General features: G+C 50.0%; 1 protein-coding gene across 1 annotated transcript; it reads left to right on the plus strand.

The window, feature by feature from the left end:
- The first annotated feature begins 362 nt into the window (after window positions 1–362).
- Window positions 363–6229, plus strand: CDC42EP2 (CDC42 effector protein 2). Its single transcript, XM_061406931.1, has 2 exons — window positions 363–450; window positions 4800–6229. The coding sequence occupies exon 2, from the start codon at window positions 5092–5094 to the stop codon at window positions 5722–5724; it is 633 nt and encodes a 210-aa protein (XP_061262915.1). The 5' UTR covers window positions 363–450; window positions 4800–5091; the 3' UTR covers window positions 5725–6229.
- The last annotated feature ends 8355 nt before the right edge of the window (window positions 6230–14584 follow it).

Genomic DNA, 14584 nt, shown 5'->3' on the forward strand with positions numbered 1-14584 from the left:
GCCAGTGCCCTCCAGGGAGGGAACCCTCCAGGGACGCTCCTCTTCTGAATTCTAAAGAATTCGGTCTTCCGGCTACCTCCCCGCTCGGCCCTCATAGAACCGAGAGTTTTGGCTCTGACGGACATAGCCGGAGTCCGCGGAGTCCAGCCCCATCACTCGACTCGGCCCAGCCCGCAGCGGCCCGAGTTCGGACAGAACCCCCGGTCCTGCGGCTGCTGGACCCCTCAGCTGCGCCTCGGAAGAGGGAGCCCAAGCGGGCCCGCGAGTGGGGCGAGGCTGTGGGTGTGGCCTAGATGGAGCGGCTCCGGCATTGGCTCTACGGGCAGGGGGCGGGGCCATAGGGGCCACGGTCTTCCCTGTAAGTTCGCAGCTCAGGTCTATCCCACAGCCGCGCGGTCCAGCTCCTGCGCTTTCGCCTCTCGCCGGTCAGCCGCCTAAACGCACGTCAAGGTGAGTTCAGGCACGAACTCTGCAGCCAGACCTCGGCTCCTGGGCGGGGGGTCCCTCGAGAGGTGCATCCTTAAGGCGCCTCATCCCCGATCGCTCCTCGGTCCCCAACTCATCTCTACGTAGGTCCTTTCTGCCATGAGATGCACGGCATTTCTCACCCGCGCCTCGGTCCCGGCGGCCACGCCCGCGTTCCCCTCAGCCTGCGGGGCGCCGCGCATCCCGAACCCGAATTCCCGGTCCAGTCCTCCATGCTGCGCTGGGCCCCCCGCCCCACCCCCGGGACCCAGGAGTGCCCTCCTGCCTTTCAGCGCCCTCGCCAGAACCCGGGGTCGTATTTTTAGTCGATGGTGAGGTGTCCTCCTATCTTTAGCCGTGGCCGCGAGTGTCCTGAAACGGATCTGGACTGGGTTGGGCTGCGCTCGGGTAGAGGGCGGGGAGGGGGTCGGCCCCGGAACCCGAGCTGGGGCTGAGTAGCAGGACCCGCCGGAGCCACGGGGCGGGGGCCGCACGCCCGAACTCTGGCCCTGCGCCGAGCGGACACTCGGACATCGCCTAGGCCGGAAAGCACAGGGGAGGCTCCTCCCTGAGCTTGGATACCCGGGCAGGGTCCCCGATCGCTCCCTCTTCCCCCGATTGTCTGGTTGTGAGCCCAGAATCCTCCAAGGGAAGAAGATCCTGCAGACAGTCCGCACCTGGTAAGCCAACTTGCGTGCCTCTCCTTGGGAAGCGCCCGCCTAGATCTGTAGATTCGCTGGAGACCCCGGTGCGTGCAGGACCCCTCCGGGACAAGGGCGGTAGAGGGAAAGCGCGCGCCACCTGGTGGCCACGGAACCGAGCGCCGCTCTGCACAGGGAAGTTGGGAGACCCCGCGGCCAGCGAGGGCGCCTGTACCGGCGGACCCCTCGGCCCAGGGGCTGTTATTTTTCGGTCTTGTCTGGAGCACTGTCCCCGGAGAACCTGAATGCTTGAGGAAGTCCCTATAGGTATTTGGTTGAATAAATGTCAAGGCTGACAGTGACCCGCTAACCCCCTCCTACATCCACACTCTGACTTCCAGTAACTCCCTGGTAATGGCCTTGTTGTCATCCCATTTCATGGATGAGGAAGGTGAGGCCCAGAGAGAAAAGATGTTTTCCAGGTAGCAGTGAGTTCAAGGTTAGGGGCCTGCCTTTGGATCACCCCTGGTGGGAAGTGGCCTAGTATTCCTTGTGAGGAGGGGGCTCTGCCTCCAAGAAGTCATTTTCTCTAAAGGAGGCCCTGGGCTCCTTCCAGAGCAGGCCCACAGAGCTGGGATGGCTCCTGTCTGCTCCTCCCAAAGCTGCAGGGTGCAGCCCAGCCCAGCCCCTAGAGCCTTGTCCTGATGGACAGCTCATTCTCATACATCTGGACACTTGCACGTTGAGACATGGAAGCAGCCAAGAGGTAGGACTTAAATGGAGGAGGCTTGGGGACCTGGCAACCCCAGCCCAGATGGATCCCTTTCCCTCTTGCTCCCCAGGCAGTGCACATATTATGGTATGGCCCATTGTATCAGAGACACTGGAACCCAGCTGGGTAGCAGTGCCCACTCTTCCTCTTACTAGCTGGGTGACCTGGGCAAAGTTGCTTGATGTCTCTGAGATTCAGCGTCTGCCTCTGTAAAGGCCAGTGATGACACTGTGTTGTGCCTCGGAGGTTAAAATGGAAACCATGCAAGGCTAGCTGGAGCCTGGGGTCTTGGTGTTGCCAAATCTGAATATTTGGGGCTTGATGGTTGCAGTTCCCAGCTCTCCCCTGGTGGTTGACACTGGCCCAACCCTTCCCCCCAGCCTCAGTTCTCCTCACATCTGGAATTGGGTGGATACATCTGGCTCAGAGTGCGAGAGCTGTCAGGGACGCCGGATCTGTTGTGGAAACACTCAGGCTGTCTTGGCGCCCCTGTATGATGGAGGGCGGGGAGAGGGGGGAGGTCTGGCCCAAGTTCTGGGCAGATCCCACCAGTTGGCCTCCTTCTCCATGAGTGAAAAGGAAGGAAAACTATCCCAGGATTTCTTGCCTGCCAAGGGGACAGATAGGATATATGTCAGCATGCCTCCAGACCTGGCATGGTGGGCACAGATAAATGTCTTTTAGATAAATGAGTGATGGGAGTCCAGGACCTCAGAGCACGTCCTGCCTCCCTCCCCCTGCTCCAGCTCCTTCCAAGCTTAGCTGGAATTCTGCCACTGGAGAGTCATTCCTTTGTTTCCTGTTAAGCTGCAGGTGCTCTGGGAGGGGCAAGATGTCCGGTGTCTGGCTCAGCACCACTGACCCGAGCTGTCCCGTCCTGGGGTGGGGTTTCCTGAGTAAGGGCCTGGCTGGGGGGAGGACTGTAGTTGGGATTCTGCCTCTCCTGCATCCTCCTTCCTCCATCCTGCTCCCTCCTGCCAGCCCCCTCCTTCTTCTTTCACCCTGCTCCTGAGGCTGAATGCAGAGGGGACTTCCCTGGTGGTCCAGTGGCTAAGACTCTGTGCTCCCAATACAGGGATCCTGGGTTCGATCCCTGGTCAGGGAACTAAAAGATCCCATGTGCTCAAGTAAGAGTTTGCTTACTGCAACTAAAGACCCTAGTGCAACAACTAAGACCCGGCACAGTCAGATAAATAAATAAATATTTAAAAAAAAAAAAAAAGATGAAGAAGAAGAATGGGGCAGAGGAACTGGCAGAGGCTGCTTGACCCTTCCCCAGCGATTTCCCACCTGCTCAGCCCCTGTTGGCCCCAGGAGGGTGGGCTCACATGGTCACCCACTGGGCGACCTTGGACAAGTTTCTTTGCCTTTCACGCTGATTCTACACACCAGGCCAGTCCCCTGCTGTGGGAACTAGAGGGAGTGCTCGTTCCACTTCCTTTTTCTGTTAAACCTGTATGACATCCCTCCAGAGTGTATTTATTTTTTCCACCTTAAAAATATCTGTGTTTATTCTGACTACATGAATAATATTGCTCATAAATAATACATGCTTCTTATTAAGAATTTGAGCTTATAGAAGTATGAACAAGAAAGGGGAAGTCACCTGAAATTCTACCATCTTTAGAGAACTACCATCAACATTTGGCAACCATCCTTTCATACTTAGCTTATGTATATCATTTTTAGTAATGAGACCAGATATTAAAGATAATTTTTTATTGAGGGCAACTTTTCCTCCCATGTCACAGACCCCCACACTCCATCCCTGCCCCCCTGCCTCTAGGTAGCCCCTATGCCAACCTAGTGCCAGCCTTCTATATTATTTCCTGCTCCGATATAAGATATAATCCTATGCAGACCTGTATGTGTAGGTGCACATACATGCATGTATGGGGAGTGGGGAGCGGAACTGCTTTCAGCAAATGGGATCTTCTAGACTACATTTTTGCATTTTTGCTTCTCTCATTTTTGCAATGCCTATGGGAATCTCTCCAGAATGTCTGATAGCTCTAACTTTATTTATTTATTTGGCCATGTCATGTGGCTTGCAGGATCTTAGTTCCCCAACCAGGGACTGAACCTGGACCCACAGTAGTGACTGCAAGTCCTAACCACTGGACCACTATGAAGTTCCGAGAGCTCTAATTTTAAATGGGAATGAAAGGAGAGCGGTTGCGATGATTGAATGAGATGGGTTTGCAAAGAACGCAACAAAATCCCAGGCATGGAGCAGAGCCTCCACTCCCCAAGTATTTATATCCTCCACTCCCTCTTCTCCTTAGCTGCTGGGACAGAAAGGAGGGGCAGAAACTACAGTAGACTCAGTTTCTGCCCATAAGGAACTCCTAACCGGGAGGAAGAGAAAAGGGAAGCTCTGAGCAGGCATCTCCCTTCCAGGTGGGATGTGATTGGGCCAAACCGGTATACTTTCGGCTGGGTGGGCTGAACACCTGCTGTGCATCCAGTCCTGGGCCCAGCCCAGGTGGGTGAGACAGAGGTCACAAGACCTCCATCCTCAGTCAAGTCAGGAGCTGAGACAAATCTGAGACAAGTGCCCCCGTCTGCCCCCCACGCCCCCACCCCTGATGACGGCACTGGTCACGTCTCAGGCACAGTTGAGTGCAGATGATGAAGATGAACAGAGCTGTGGACTCAGAGCAGGAGACCAGAACCAGGGCTGTGTATGTGACTTCAGGCCTGTCACTCAGGGTCCCCACTCACAGAGGGAGGGGCTTGGCGCTTGGGATCCAGGCCTTGAGGCCGCAGTAAATCTGTGGAGGAACACAGGATCTTTCCAGGAGGGCTCCCCACAAGAGTAAGCCCCGCATGGGCTCCTGGGGCTCCTGAAGGCACCTGGAAACCAGACAGGTGCCTCGCTTTTGTCCTTCCATCTCTTACTCATATCCTTCGTGTTTCAGCTCCTCAGCCCGGACCGGAAAGAATCTCTCAAGGACAAGCCCGGAGAGTTGCTGCCTACCAGCTTTGCGCCTGCCTGCTTCCGGTTTTCAGAAGCGTTTTCAGCCTTCTTGGGAGAAAGTGATTTTGGCTGTCTCGGCCCTCTGACTTCGCTGATCGTTTCTTAGCCCTTTGGCAAGTGTTTGGTGTCTGGACACCTCGCTCTGGGTGTTTGTGGTGGACGGGGGTGAGAGGAGACAGCGGAGGGCGCGGTCCTGCGAGTGGCTGGTCCCGGTCCCCGGGGGTGAGGTCGCGATGTCCACCAAGGTGCCCATCTATCTGAAGCGCGGCAGCCGCAAGGGCAAGAAGGAGAAGCTGCGGGACCTGCTGTCCTCGGACATGATCAGCCCGCCGCTGGGGGACTTCCGCCACACCATCCACATCGGCAGTGGAGGTGGCAACGACACGTTCGGTGACATCTCCTTCCTGCAGGGCAAGTTCCACCTCCTGCCGGGGACGGCGGTGGACGAGACCCAGGAGGACAGCGGCTTCGAGATGCCCTTCCAGTTCACACGCACGGCCACGCTGTGCGGGCGGGAGCTCCCGGACGGGCCGTCCCCTCTGCTCAAGAATGCCATCTCCCTGCCGGTCATCGGCGGGCCCCAGGCTCTCACCCTGCCCGCCGCCCAGGCCCCCCCCAAACCCCCTCGCCTGCACCTGGAGACCCCGCAGGCCTCCCCGCAGGAGGCGGGGACTGTGGACGTGTGGAGGATCCCAGAGGCTGGCGCCGCCCACAGTGAGCTGACCACCGAGTCCGGGGCGGAGGAGCCCTTCCTGTCCCACGCCAGCTCCCTGCTGTCCCTGCACGTGGACCTGGGGCCTTCCATCCTGGACGACGTCCTCCAGATCATGGACCAAGACCTGGGCCACCTGCAGATCCCCACATAGGACCCGAGGGCGGCTAGTGGGGTGAATGCCACCGAGGCAGGGGGTGGACACCAACCCTGGTCTAGGACTCGGGGTCCCTGGGTCCCACCTGTGTGGTTGTTGGCCAGCGATTTCTCACTTTGAGCCTTTGTCTCCCTCCCTCCCACCCTCTCCACATGGACAGAGTGGCCTCTTTGCTTCCGCCTAAGCCCCACAAGGACACATGCCGACGTCAGCCCAAAGCGCCCCTGTGTGTCTCGGGCCACCTGGACCCCCACCGCCAAATGTTCCTCAGATCCCTCAGACGAAGGCTCTGCTGAAATGGACTCCACATTTCACCTGCCTCTAACTCAGCCTCGATGACACCCTGATGGGAGGGGGGCCAGGGAAGAGGCGGGGCACAGCCAACTGGACCTCTGGCTCCATGCTGTGGATTGGGAACCTGGCATCAGTGACCGGTGTCCCTCCACCCCACCCCTCCCACATGATCAGGGGATTCAAGTTGCAATAAAACTTGCTGCTGCTAGTACTTGTGTTCCCGGTACTCTGTTCCGGGCCCCTCCTCAAGACAGGCCAGTCTCTGGGAGCTTCGAGCTAACTCACTCCAGCCCCAGAGGGCTTTATATGGTGGGATGGGGTGCAGGAAAGGCCTGCCTTCTGGAAGAAACTGTACGGTATTCTGAGCCCATAGTGAGAATGAAGCCTGAACAAACCAAGTGCCAACTGGGGATATTCTGACATTGACTGGGGTGTCTGATGAGAGGTAGCTGGAGTAGGCCAGGCACTGGGCCTGGGAGACTGAGGTCTAGCAAGAGAGGCCCAAGAGCCAAGGAATAACCACAGGCCTAGTGCAAGGGACCAACAGCTTCTCTGGAGTCAGGGGACTGAGGGAGCATGCAGAAGGGCAGGCTAGACCTGGCGCTGGGAGGCATTCGACTGTGTTCCTCAGTGGACCCATCTCATCAGTGCTGCTTGTTGGTCTACAGCACATCACATGTGCTCCAGGTGCTGGGACGTGACCCCCTGATCTCCTGGAGCTCGCAGTCTAGTGGGGGGAAGGATAGCAAATCTGTAATCAAGTGCATTTTCAACCGTGTTGAACACTGTGAAGAAGACACCAAGATCATGAATGCCTGGGGCAGGGTGGGGTGGTGTCAAGATTCTGAGCCAAGCCTGAGGGCAGACGGGCTTATGCTCATTCTTGAACAAACGCGCTGAGGCACCTGAGTGAATGAGAGAGGATCCAAAGCTTGGCCAAAAGGGCCTAGGCCTCTGAGTCCAACCTAGCCTTGTTGAGAGTCAGTTTTCCCATCTCTAAAATGGGAATCAGCGACACCTGCCTTGCAGGGTTGCTGAGAAAATCAGGGATAACATTTCTTTATTTGCAGATAGAAGGTATTCAAACATGGTTATGAAGGATAGATGTGTGGTCAGACCCAGGTTTTAGAAGGGTCACTACAGAGGCCAAGGGGGAGATAGATCACAGATTAGAGAGGAAAAAGCTGTTGCAGGAAGAGAATTGGCCCCAAGTGGGGACTGAGAGAGAGGGTGGGGCTTGATGTCTGGAGGCGCGTGCTGGCCTCAGTGACCCCCGCTCTTCCACTCTCTGCTGGTTCTTTTCCACCCATTTGACTCTACAAATCTGACTCCCACCTCACCTCCAGCCTTTCCTATTTCTAGGCCAAGATTTCATACTAGAGGCAGAGGCAGAATTGGAGCAGGGGACATTTTTCTTGGCCATACTACCTTTTTATTTTTCAGTGATTTTTAAAAAATTGATAAAATATATATAATGTGAAATTTACCATTTCAATCATTTTTAAGCATATGGTTAAGTGGCATTAAATACATTCACATTATTCTGCAACCATCACCACTATCCATTTCCAGAACTTTCTCCATCTTCCCAAAGTGAAACTCCATACCCACTAAACACTGACTCCCATCCCCCAACCCCAGCCACTGGCAGCCACCTTTCTACTTTGTCTCCATGACTTTGACTTCTCTCGGGGCCTGACACAAGTGGAATCACATGTTATTTGTCTTTTGTGTGATTGCCTTATTTCACTTAGCATGACAACTTCAAGGTTTATCCATGCGGTAGCAGGCACTGAAATTTCATTCTTTTAAAAGGCTGAATAATATTCCATTGGGCTTTCCACATAACACTAGTGGTAAAGAACCCACATGCCAATGCAAGAGAAGAAACACAGATTCAACCTCTGGGTCGGGAAGATCTCCTGGAGAGGGAAATGGCTACCCACTCCAGTATTCTTGCCTGGGAAATCTCATGGACAGAGGAGCCTGGTGGGCTACAGTCCATAGGGTCATAAAGAGTCAGACACAACTTAGTGACTTAGCACCCAATATTCCATTGTCTGTATATTCCACGTTTTGTTTATCCAGTCATCCAATCAATGGACACCTGGTTTGCTTCTGCTGCTGCTAAGTCACTTCAGTTGTGTCCGACTCTGTCCGACGCCATAAACGGCAGCCTACCAGGCTCCCCCGTCCCTGGGATTCTCCAGGCAAGAACGCTGGAGTGGGTTGCCATTTCCTTCTCCAATGCATGAAAGTGAAGTCGCTCAGTCGTGTCTGACTCTTCGAGACCCCATGGACTGCAGCCCACCAGGCTCCTCTGTCCATGGAAGTTTCCAGGCAAGAGTACTGGGTTGCTTCTACCCTTTGGCAATTGTGAATAATGCTGTTATGAGCATGGGTGTACGTATATCTGAGTCTCTGCTTTCACTTCTTTGGGATGTGTTTGGAAGTGAGATTGCTGAATCCTATTATCATTCTATATTTAATTTCTTAAGGAAGAGCCATTTTCCATTGGAGCTGCACCATTTTACATACCCACCTCCAAACTTTTTGTTTTTAATCAGAAATTTTGGCCATCATTTAGAGAATAGGAGTTGCAGTATCTGTAGTGGGATTTTGAACCCAGGTCTGTGAGGCCCCAAAGCCCGTACATGATTGCAACCCTCTCCTCCCACTGGGGTTCAGCTTCAGACCCTGGTAATGTATGAAGGCAAAGGATGGGGAGCTGAAGGCCAGCACCGTCTTGCCTGCAGGCTCCCCCTCAGTTCTTGGGTGACTTGGCCCCATCTGCCCAGGAGGGGAAGACAGGAAACACGACACTTTCCTTATAGCTTCACCCAGCCAGAAAACAGCACGTCACCTCAGACCTGAGATGAGGATAAAGTGGCCATGGAAGGCGGACCTTCTTGTCCTGGGTCCCTGGAACTGCTCCCTACCTAGCAGGCACATTCAAAGGACTCTGGGAACCCGCTCGGGGCTACCATGCCTGGGTGGAGAAAGGGAACTGGATGGGGAAACTGAAGCATCGGATTATCTAAACTTGGGACTAAGGTGGACAGAAGTGGAGTGAAGGACCTTCCCCCTTCAGTTTGAATAGAGCTGTACATACTCCCTACAGATACCACTCCCACAAAGGAATCCCCCTATATAGGAAGTGAAGTTGTTGGATGGCCAAAAAAAAAAAAAAATCCCACAGGAATTTCCTGGTTTCCCAGTGGTTAGGACTAGTGATTTCACTGCTGTGGGCCTGGGTTCAATCCCTGGTTGAGGAACTAAGATCCTGCAAGCTATGTGGTATGGCCAAAAAAAAAAGCAAATATCCCCACAGTCCACTGTTTTAAATGCCTGACATCCATGCACTTCTTTATTGGAGTATTTACTCTTAAAAATATTACATATATTATTTTCTATAACCTGTATATATCACCTCTGGTATAATATGTCTGTCCCTGTCAAAAACACACCCACTTGGGACTTCTCTGGTGGTCCAGTGACTAAGACTCTGTGCTTCCAATGCAAGGGGCTCGGGTTCGATCCCTGGTGGGGAATCGGATCCCACGTGCCACAACTAAGGGTCTGCATGCTGCAACTAAAGATCCCATGCTGTAACTAAGACCTAGGACAGCCAAATAAATACTAACTCATTAATTATTATAATAACAATTTTAAAAATGCATTCACTCATTTCCCAAAGGGAGACAACTCAAAACCTTGTAAAGGATAACATCCACTTCCGAGTCCAGGATGTCGAGATGATGCCCATTACCCCTGCAGTTCTTTACCAGCTCATCTCAATAGTTTGCAAACTATAAACTACACTGTACAGTTAATCACCACTGTGTACAACAGTGGAGAAAAACAGAGAAGCGTGGGAGAATTAAAATATATTTAAAATTATACTTGACACAGCAAGAAAAGAAATATATGTAGAAGCTATAGACTTTTCTACAACAAAGCTGTAGCTGGTATGAATAACCTCCCTTCTTTGCTACACGGCTCCTGTTCGCTTTGCCTCCAGCCTGCATTTTGCCTGTTCAGGGTTCTTCACCAGGTTGACACATCCCAGACCTACTTTTTTCAAGAATCTGAGCACTTGGTGGATCTCCCTGTAGAGAACTGATATTTCCCCCAAACTTTTTATTTTGAAACATTTCAAACCTACAGAAATACTGAAAGTATAGTAGAAGGGGGCGACAGAGGATGAGACAGTTGGATGGCATCACCGAATCAATGGATATGAGTTTGAGCAAATTCTGACAGACAGTAAAGGACAGGGAAGCCTGGCGTGCTGCAGTCCATGGAGTCGCAAAGAGCTGGACGTGGCGTAGCCACTGAACAGCAGCAACAATGTACACCCACATATCTGCATCTAGATCTGCCAATTATTACCGTTTTTCCTAATTTGCTTTCTCTCTTGAATATAAAAACTTTTTTCCTGACCTTTTGAAAGTACGTTACAGATGTCACAACTTGTCAGTATTTTTTCTGTTAAGTCTTTCTTTAGCTTTCTTGGGCTTTCTTTGCCATATTCAATGTGTGAGTTGGTGTATTTCATCACTTTTGGGAAATTATTGATCATTTTCTCTTTAAATATTGCCTTTACACCTTTTCTTTCTCTTCACCCTCTGAGATTCCAATTAAATATATCTCAGATCTCTATATTTATCCTGTTTCTACCCTAATTCTGTATTTCCTGTCCATATGTCTTCCATGCTGTATTAAGGACAAGATAATATCTTCCTGCATATGATACAGTTCAGTGGTCCCCAACCTCTGGAATCTAATGCCTAATGATCTGAGGTGGAGCTGATGCAAGAATAATAAAGTGCATAATAAATGTAATACACTTGAATCATCCTGAAACCATCCCACCCTCCTCCAGTCCATGGAAAACTTGCCTTCCACGAAATGGGTCTTTGGTAACAAAATGGTTGGGGACCACTCTGGTAGCACACTCATTCTGTCTTCAGCTGTGTCTAATTTTCTTTTTAACCAATCTATCGTGTTCTTAATTTCTGTTATTGTATTTTTCAGTTGGAGGAGTTCGATGTGATTCTTTAAAAATTCTGTTGTGACACTTAACAGAAACTTGTCACCTGCAGATGTTTTTACACTTGTCTTTATCTTCTTTAAACTCAGTAAGCAGTGTTCTTTTATGGTCGGTATCAGATAATTGCAGCATCTGTAATCTCTATAGGTCAATTTGTGCTTTCTATTGGGTGCAGTCAGTTCTTATGCAAGGTTTCTCGTTTTTTTTCTGTGCCTGGTTGTCTTTGACTAAGTGCTGGATATTGTATATGAAAAAGTACTTTTAAGACATAATTTAAGGCCTTGGATGACAGTACATTCTTTCAAAAAGGATATTTCTTCGTCCCAAACATGCTCACTTCTACTAGGTGAACAGAGGCATTATAAGGATCAGTTCAGTTCAGTCACTCAGTCGTGTCCGACTCTTTTGCAACCCCATGAATCGCAGCACGCCAGGCCTCCCTGCTAAGTCACTTCAGTCATGTCCGACTCTGTGTGACCCCATAGACGTCAGCCCACGAGGCTCCCCCATCCCTGGGATTCTCCAGGCAAGAACACTGGAGTGGGTTGCCATTTCCTTCTCCAATGCAGGGAAGTGAAAAGTGAGAGTGAAGTCGCTCAGTCGTGTCCGACTCTTAGTGACCCCATGGACTGCAGCCCACCATGCAATCCCCTTCGTTCATGGGATTTTCCAGGCAAGAGTACTGGAGTGGGTTGCCATTGCCTTCTCCATGTTCATCGTCAATTCCCGGAGTTCACTCAGACTCATGTCCATCGAGTTGGTGATGCCATCCAGCCATCTCATCCTTTGTCATACCCTTCTTCTCCTGCCCACAATCCCTCCCAGTATCAGAGTCTTTTCCAGTGAGTCAACTCTTCACATGAGGAGGCCAAAGTACTAGAGTTTCAGCTTTAGCATCATTCCTTCCAAAGAAATCCCAGGGCTGATCTCCTTTAGAATGGACTGGTTGGAGTCTTCTCCAACACCACAGTTCAAAAGCATCAATTCTTCAGCGCTCAGCTTTCTTCACAGTCCAACTTTCACATCCATGCATGACCACTGGAAAAACCATAGCCTTGACTAAACGGACCTTTGTTGACAAAGTAATGTCTCTGCTTTTCAATATGCTATCTAGATTGGTCATAACTTTCCACCCAAGGAGTAAGCATCTTTTAATTTCATGGCTGCAATCACCATCTGCAGTGATTTGGGAGTCCCAAAAAATAAAGTCTGACACTGTTTCCACTGTTTCCTCATCTATTTCCCATGAAGTGATGTGACCAGATGCCATGATCTTAGTTTTCTGAATGTTGAGCTTTATAAGGATGGGTCCACTTTAATCCAAATTCAAGGCTTGAGTTCCCGGGACCACTAGTCCATTGATGTTGGGATCACACCTTAAAGTATATATGTATTAGTAGCGGGGTATCTGACTTGGAGTATCTGACCTTGCACAGGCTCTGAGTTTTGATTTTGACCCTCCCCACCAAAGACCACCAAATAAGAGCTGAGTTTCAGTTATATCTTCAAGATCAGTAAATGTCCCCAAGACAAAAACTGTCTTGAATTCTGGGCTTACAGCTCTGGGTTTCAACTTTCTAAATGTTGGATCAGTAATTCTTCACTATATTATTAGCTTGTCAATGCTTTTAAGATTTTTTCTTTTTCTTTTTTTAAGATTTTTTCCTCTTAAAAAGAGGAAAAATCTTATTTTCTATTTCTCCCTTTTTTATTTTCTATTCAGTAGAAAGGTTGGAATTAAATACCCAACCAGGAGGCCTGTCTCCCATTAACCACCTAAATGCAATATTAGAAAGATCTCCTGGGTTTTGTTTACATTTCTCTTTGTCCTCAACGGGTAACAGCAATCCTGCTTACCCTAAACAATTAGAATCAATCACCCCAGCCATCAATGATACTTCCTTTTTACTTTCTTGCCCAGTGACAGGTAGAACTCAAAACAGCCCACTGGCAATCTCAGATCCTATTAATAATTCAGAGAAATCATTATTGCGCCCCCTGGTGGAAGCCTTCCTCGTGTCCCAAAGGCTCTGGATCAGCCAGAGCCCAGAGTGGCGAGAACCGAAAACAAACATTTTGCAAAAGAACCATTAGCTGCGATTGCAAGAGGCTGCACCCCCACTTCCACTTCTCTGTAAGAGAAACACTATATGTATCAGTCACTGGTTCAGAGCATATAGAGGATCTACTGTTCAATGATGGAGCATTTCTTAAAAGAATCCTAACAGAGAGATTTCCCTGGTAGTCCAGTGGCTAAGACTACACTCCCAATGCAGAGGGGCCCAGGTTTGATCCCTGCTCAAGGAACTAGATCCCACATGCCCCAACAAAGTGTTCACATGTCACAACTAAAGATCCCACATGCTGCAACAAAGATCAGAGCTCCTACGTGTGGCAACTAAGACCCAGCACAACCAAATAAATAAATAAAGAAAAAATCCTAAAAAAATCAAAAGCCATTGGTACTGGGCTCATAAACTGCCTTTCCAATAACAGAGAACTAGGCTACTTATCATTACTAGTATCTTTTATTTTAAAACTTTTATTGTTTTAAAAGGTAAGTACCTACAGTTAAGTGTACAAATCTTGGGTGGGTCAATGAATTTTTACAAAGTGAACAAACTTGTGTAACCCAACAAGGAATATTACTAGCATCTTTGTAGCCACCTTATGCCCCCTCCTTGTTACTATCTTCCAAAGTGAACCACTTTCCTGACTTCTGCCCCATAGTTTAGCATGTGTGATTATTTAATTTGATATAAATGGAATCACACAATATGTCCTCTTTGGAAATTGGCTTCTTTTTTTCAAATATTAAGTTTTTGAGATTCATTCATGTTGTTGTGTAGCAATAGTTTGTTTTTTTCCATGTTGCTTAATCCACTCTAGTGCTATGGGCATTTGGAATGTTCTAGTTTGGGGCCAATACAATTAATGCTATTGTGAGCATTCTTATACATGGTTTTCCATATATGCATGCAAATAGAATTGCTGGGTCAGAGGGTATGTGTGTGTTCAGCTTCAGTGCTCACACACTGTCTTAGCTCAGGATGCTGTAACAAAGTACCATAGACAACAGATATTTATTTCTCACAATTCTGGAGGCTGGGAAATCCAAGATCAAGGTGCCAGCAATTTGGTTCCTGGTGGAAGTCCACTTCCTGGCTTGTGGACATCTGCTTTCTTGCTGGGTCCTCACATGGCCTTTCCTCACAGAGAGATCTCCAGCTTCCTCTTCTAAGGAGGGCACTAATCCCACCATGAGAACTCCACCCTCAGGCTGCATCTAATTACCTCTGAGAGACCCCACCTCCAAATACTATCAGACTTAGTGGGGAGGACTTAAACCTATGAGTTTGGGGGTGGGAGCTTCCCTGGTGGTTCAGACAGTAAAGAATCTGCCTGCAATGCACGAGACTGGGGTTTGATCCCTGAGCTGCGAAGATCCCCTGAGGAGGGAATGGCTACCCACTCCAGTGTCCTTGTCTGGAGAATTCCATGGGCAGAGGA

Source organism: Bos javanicus, chromosome 29 (genome assembly GCF_032452875.1).
Source record: "Bos javanicus breed banteng chromosome 29, ARS-OSU_banteng_1.0, whole genome shotgun sequence".
NCBI classification, from domain to species: Eukaryota; Metazoa; Chordata; class Mammalia; order Artiodactyla; family Bovidae; genus Bos; species Bos javanicus.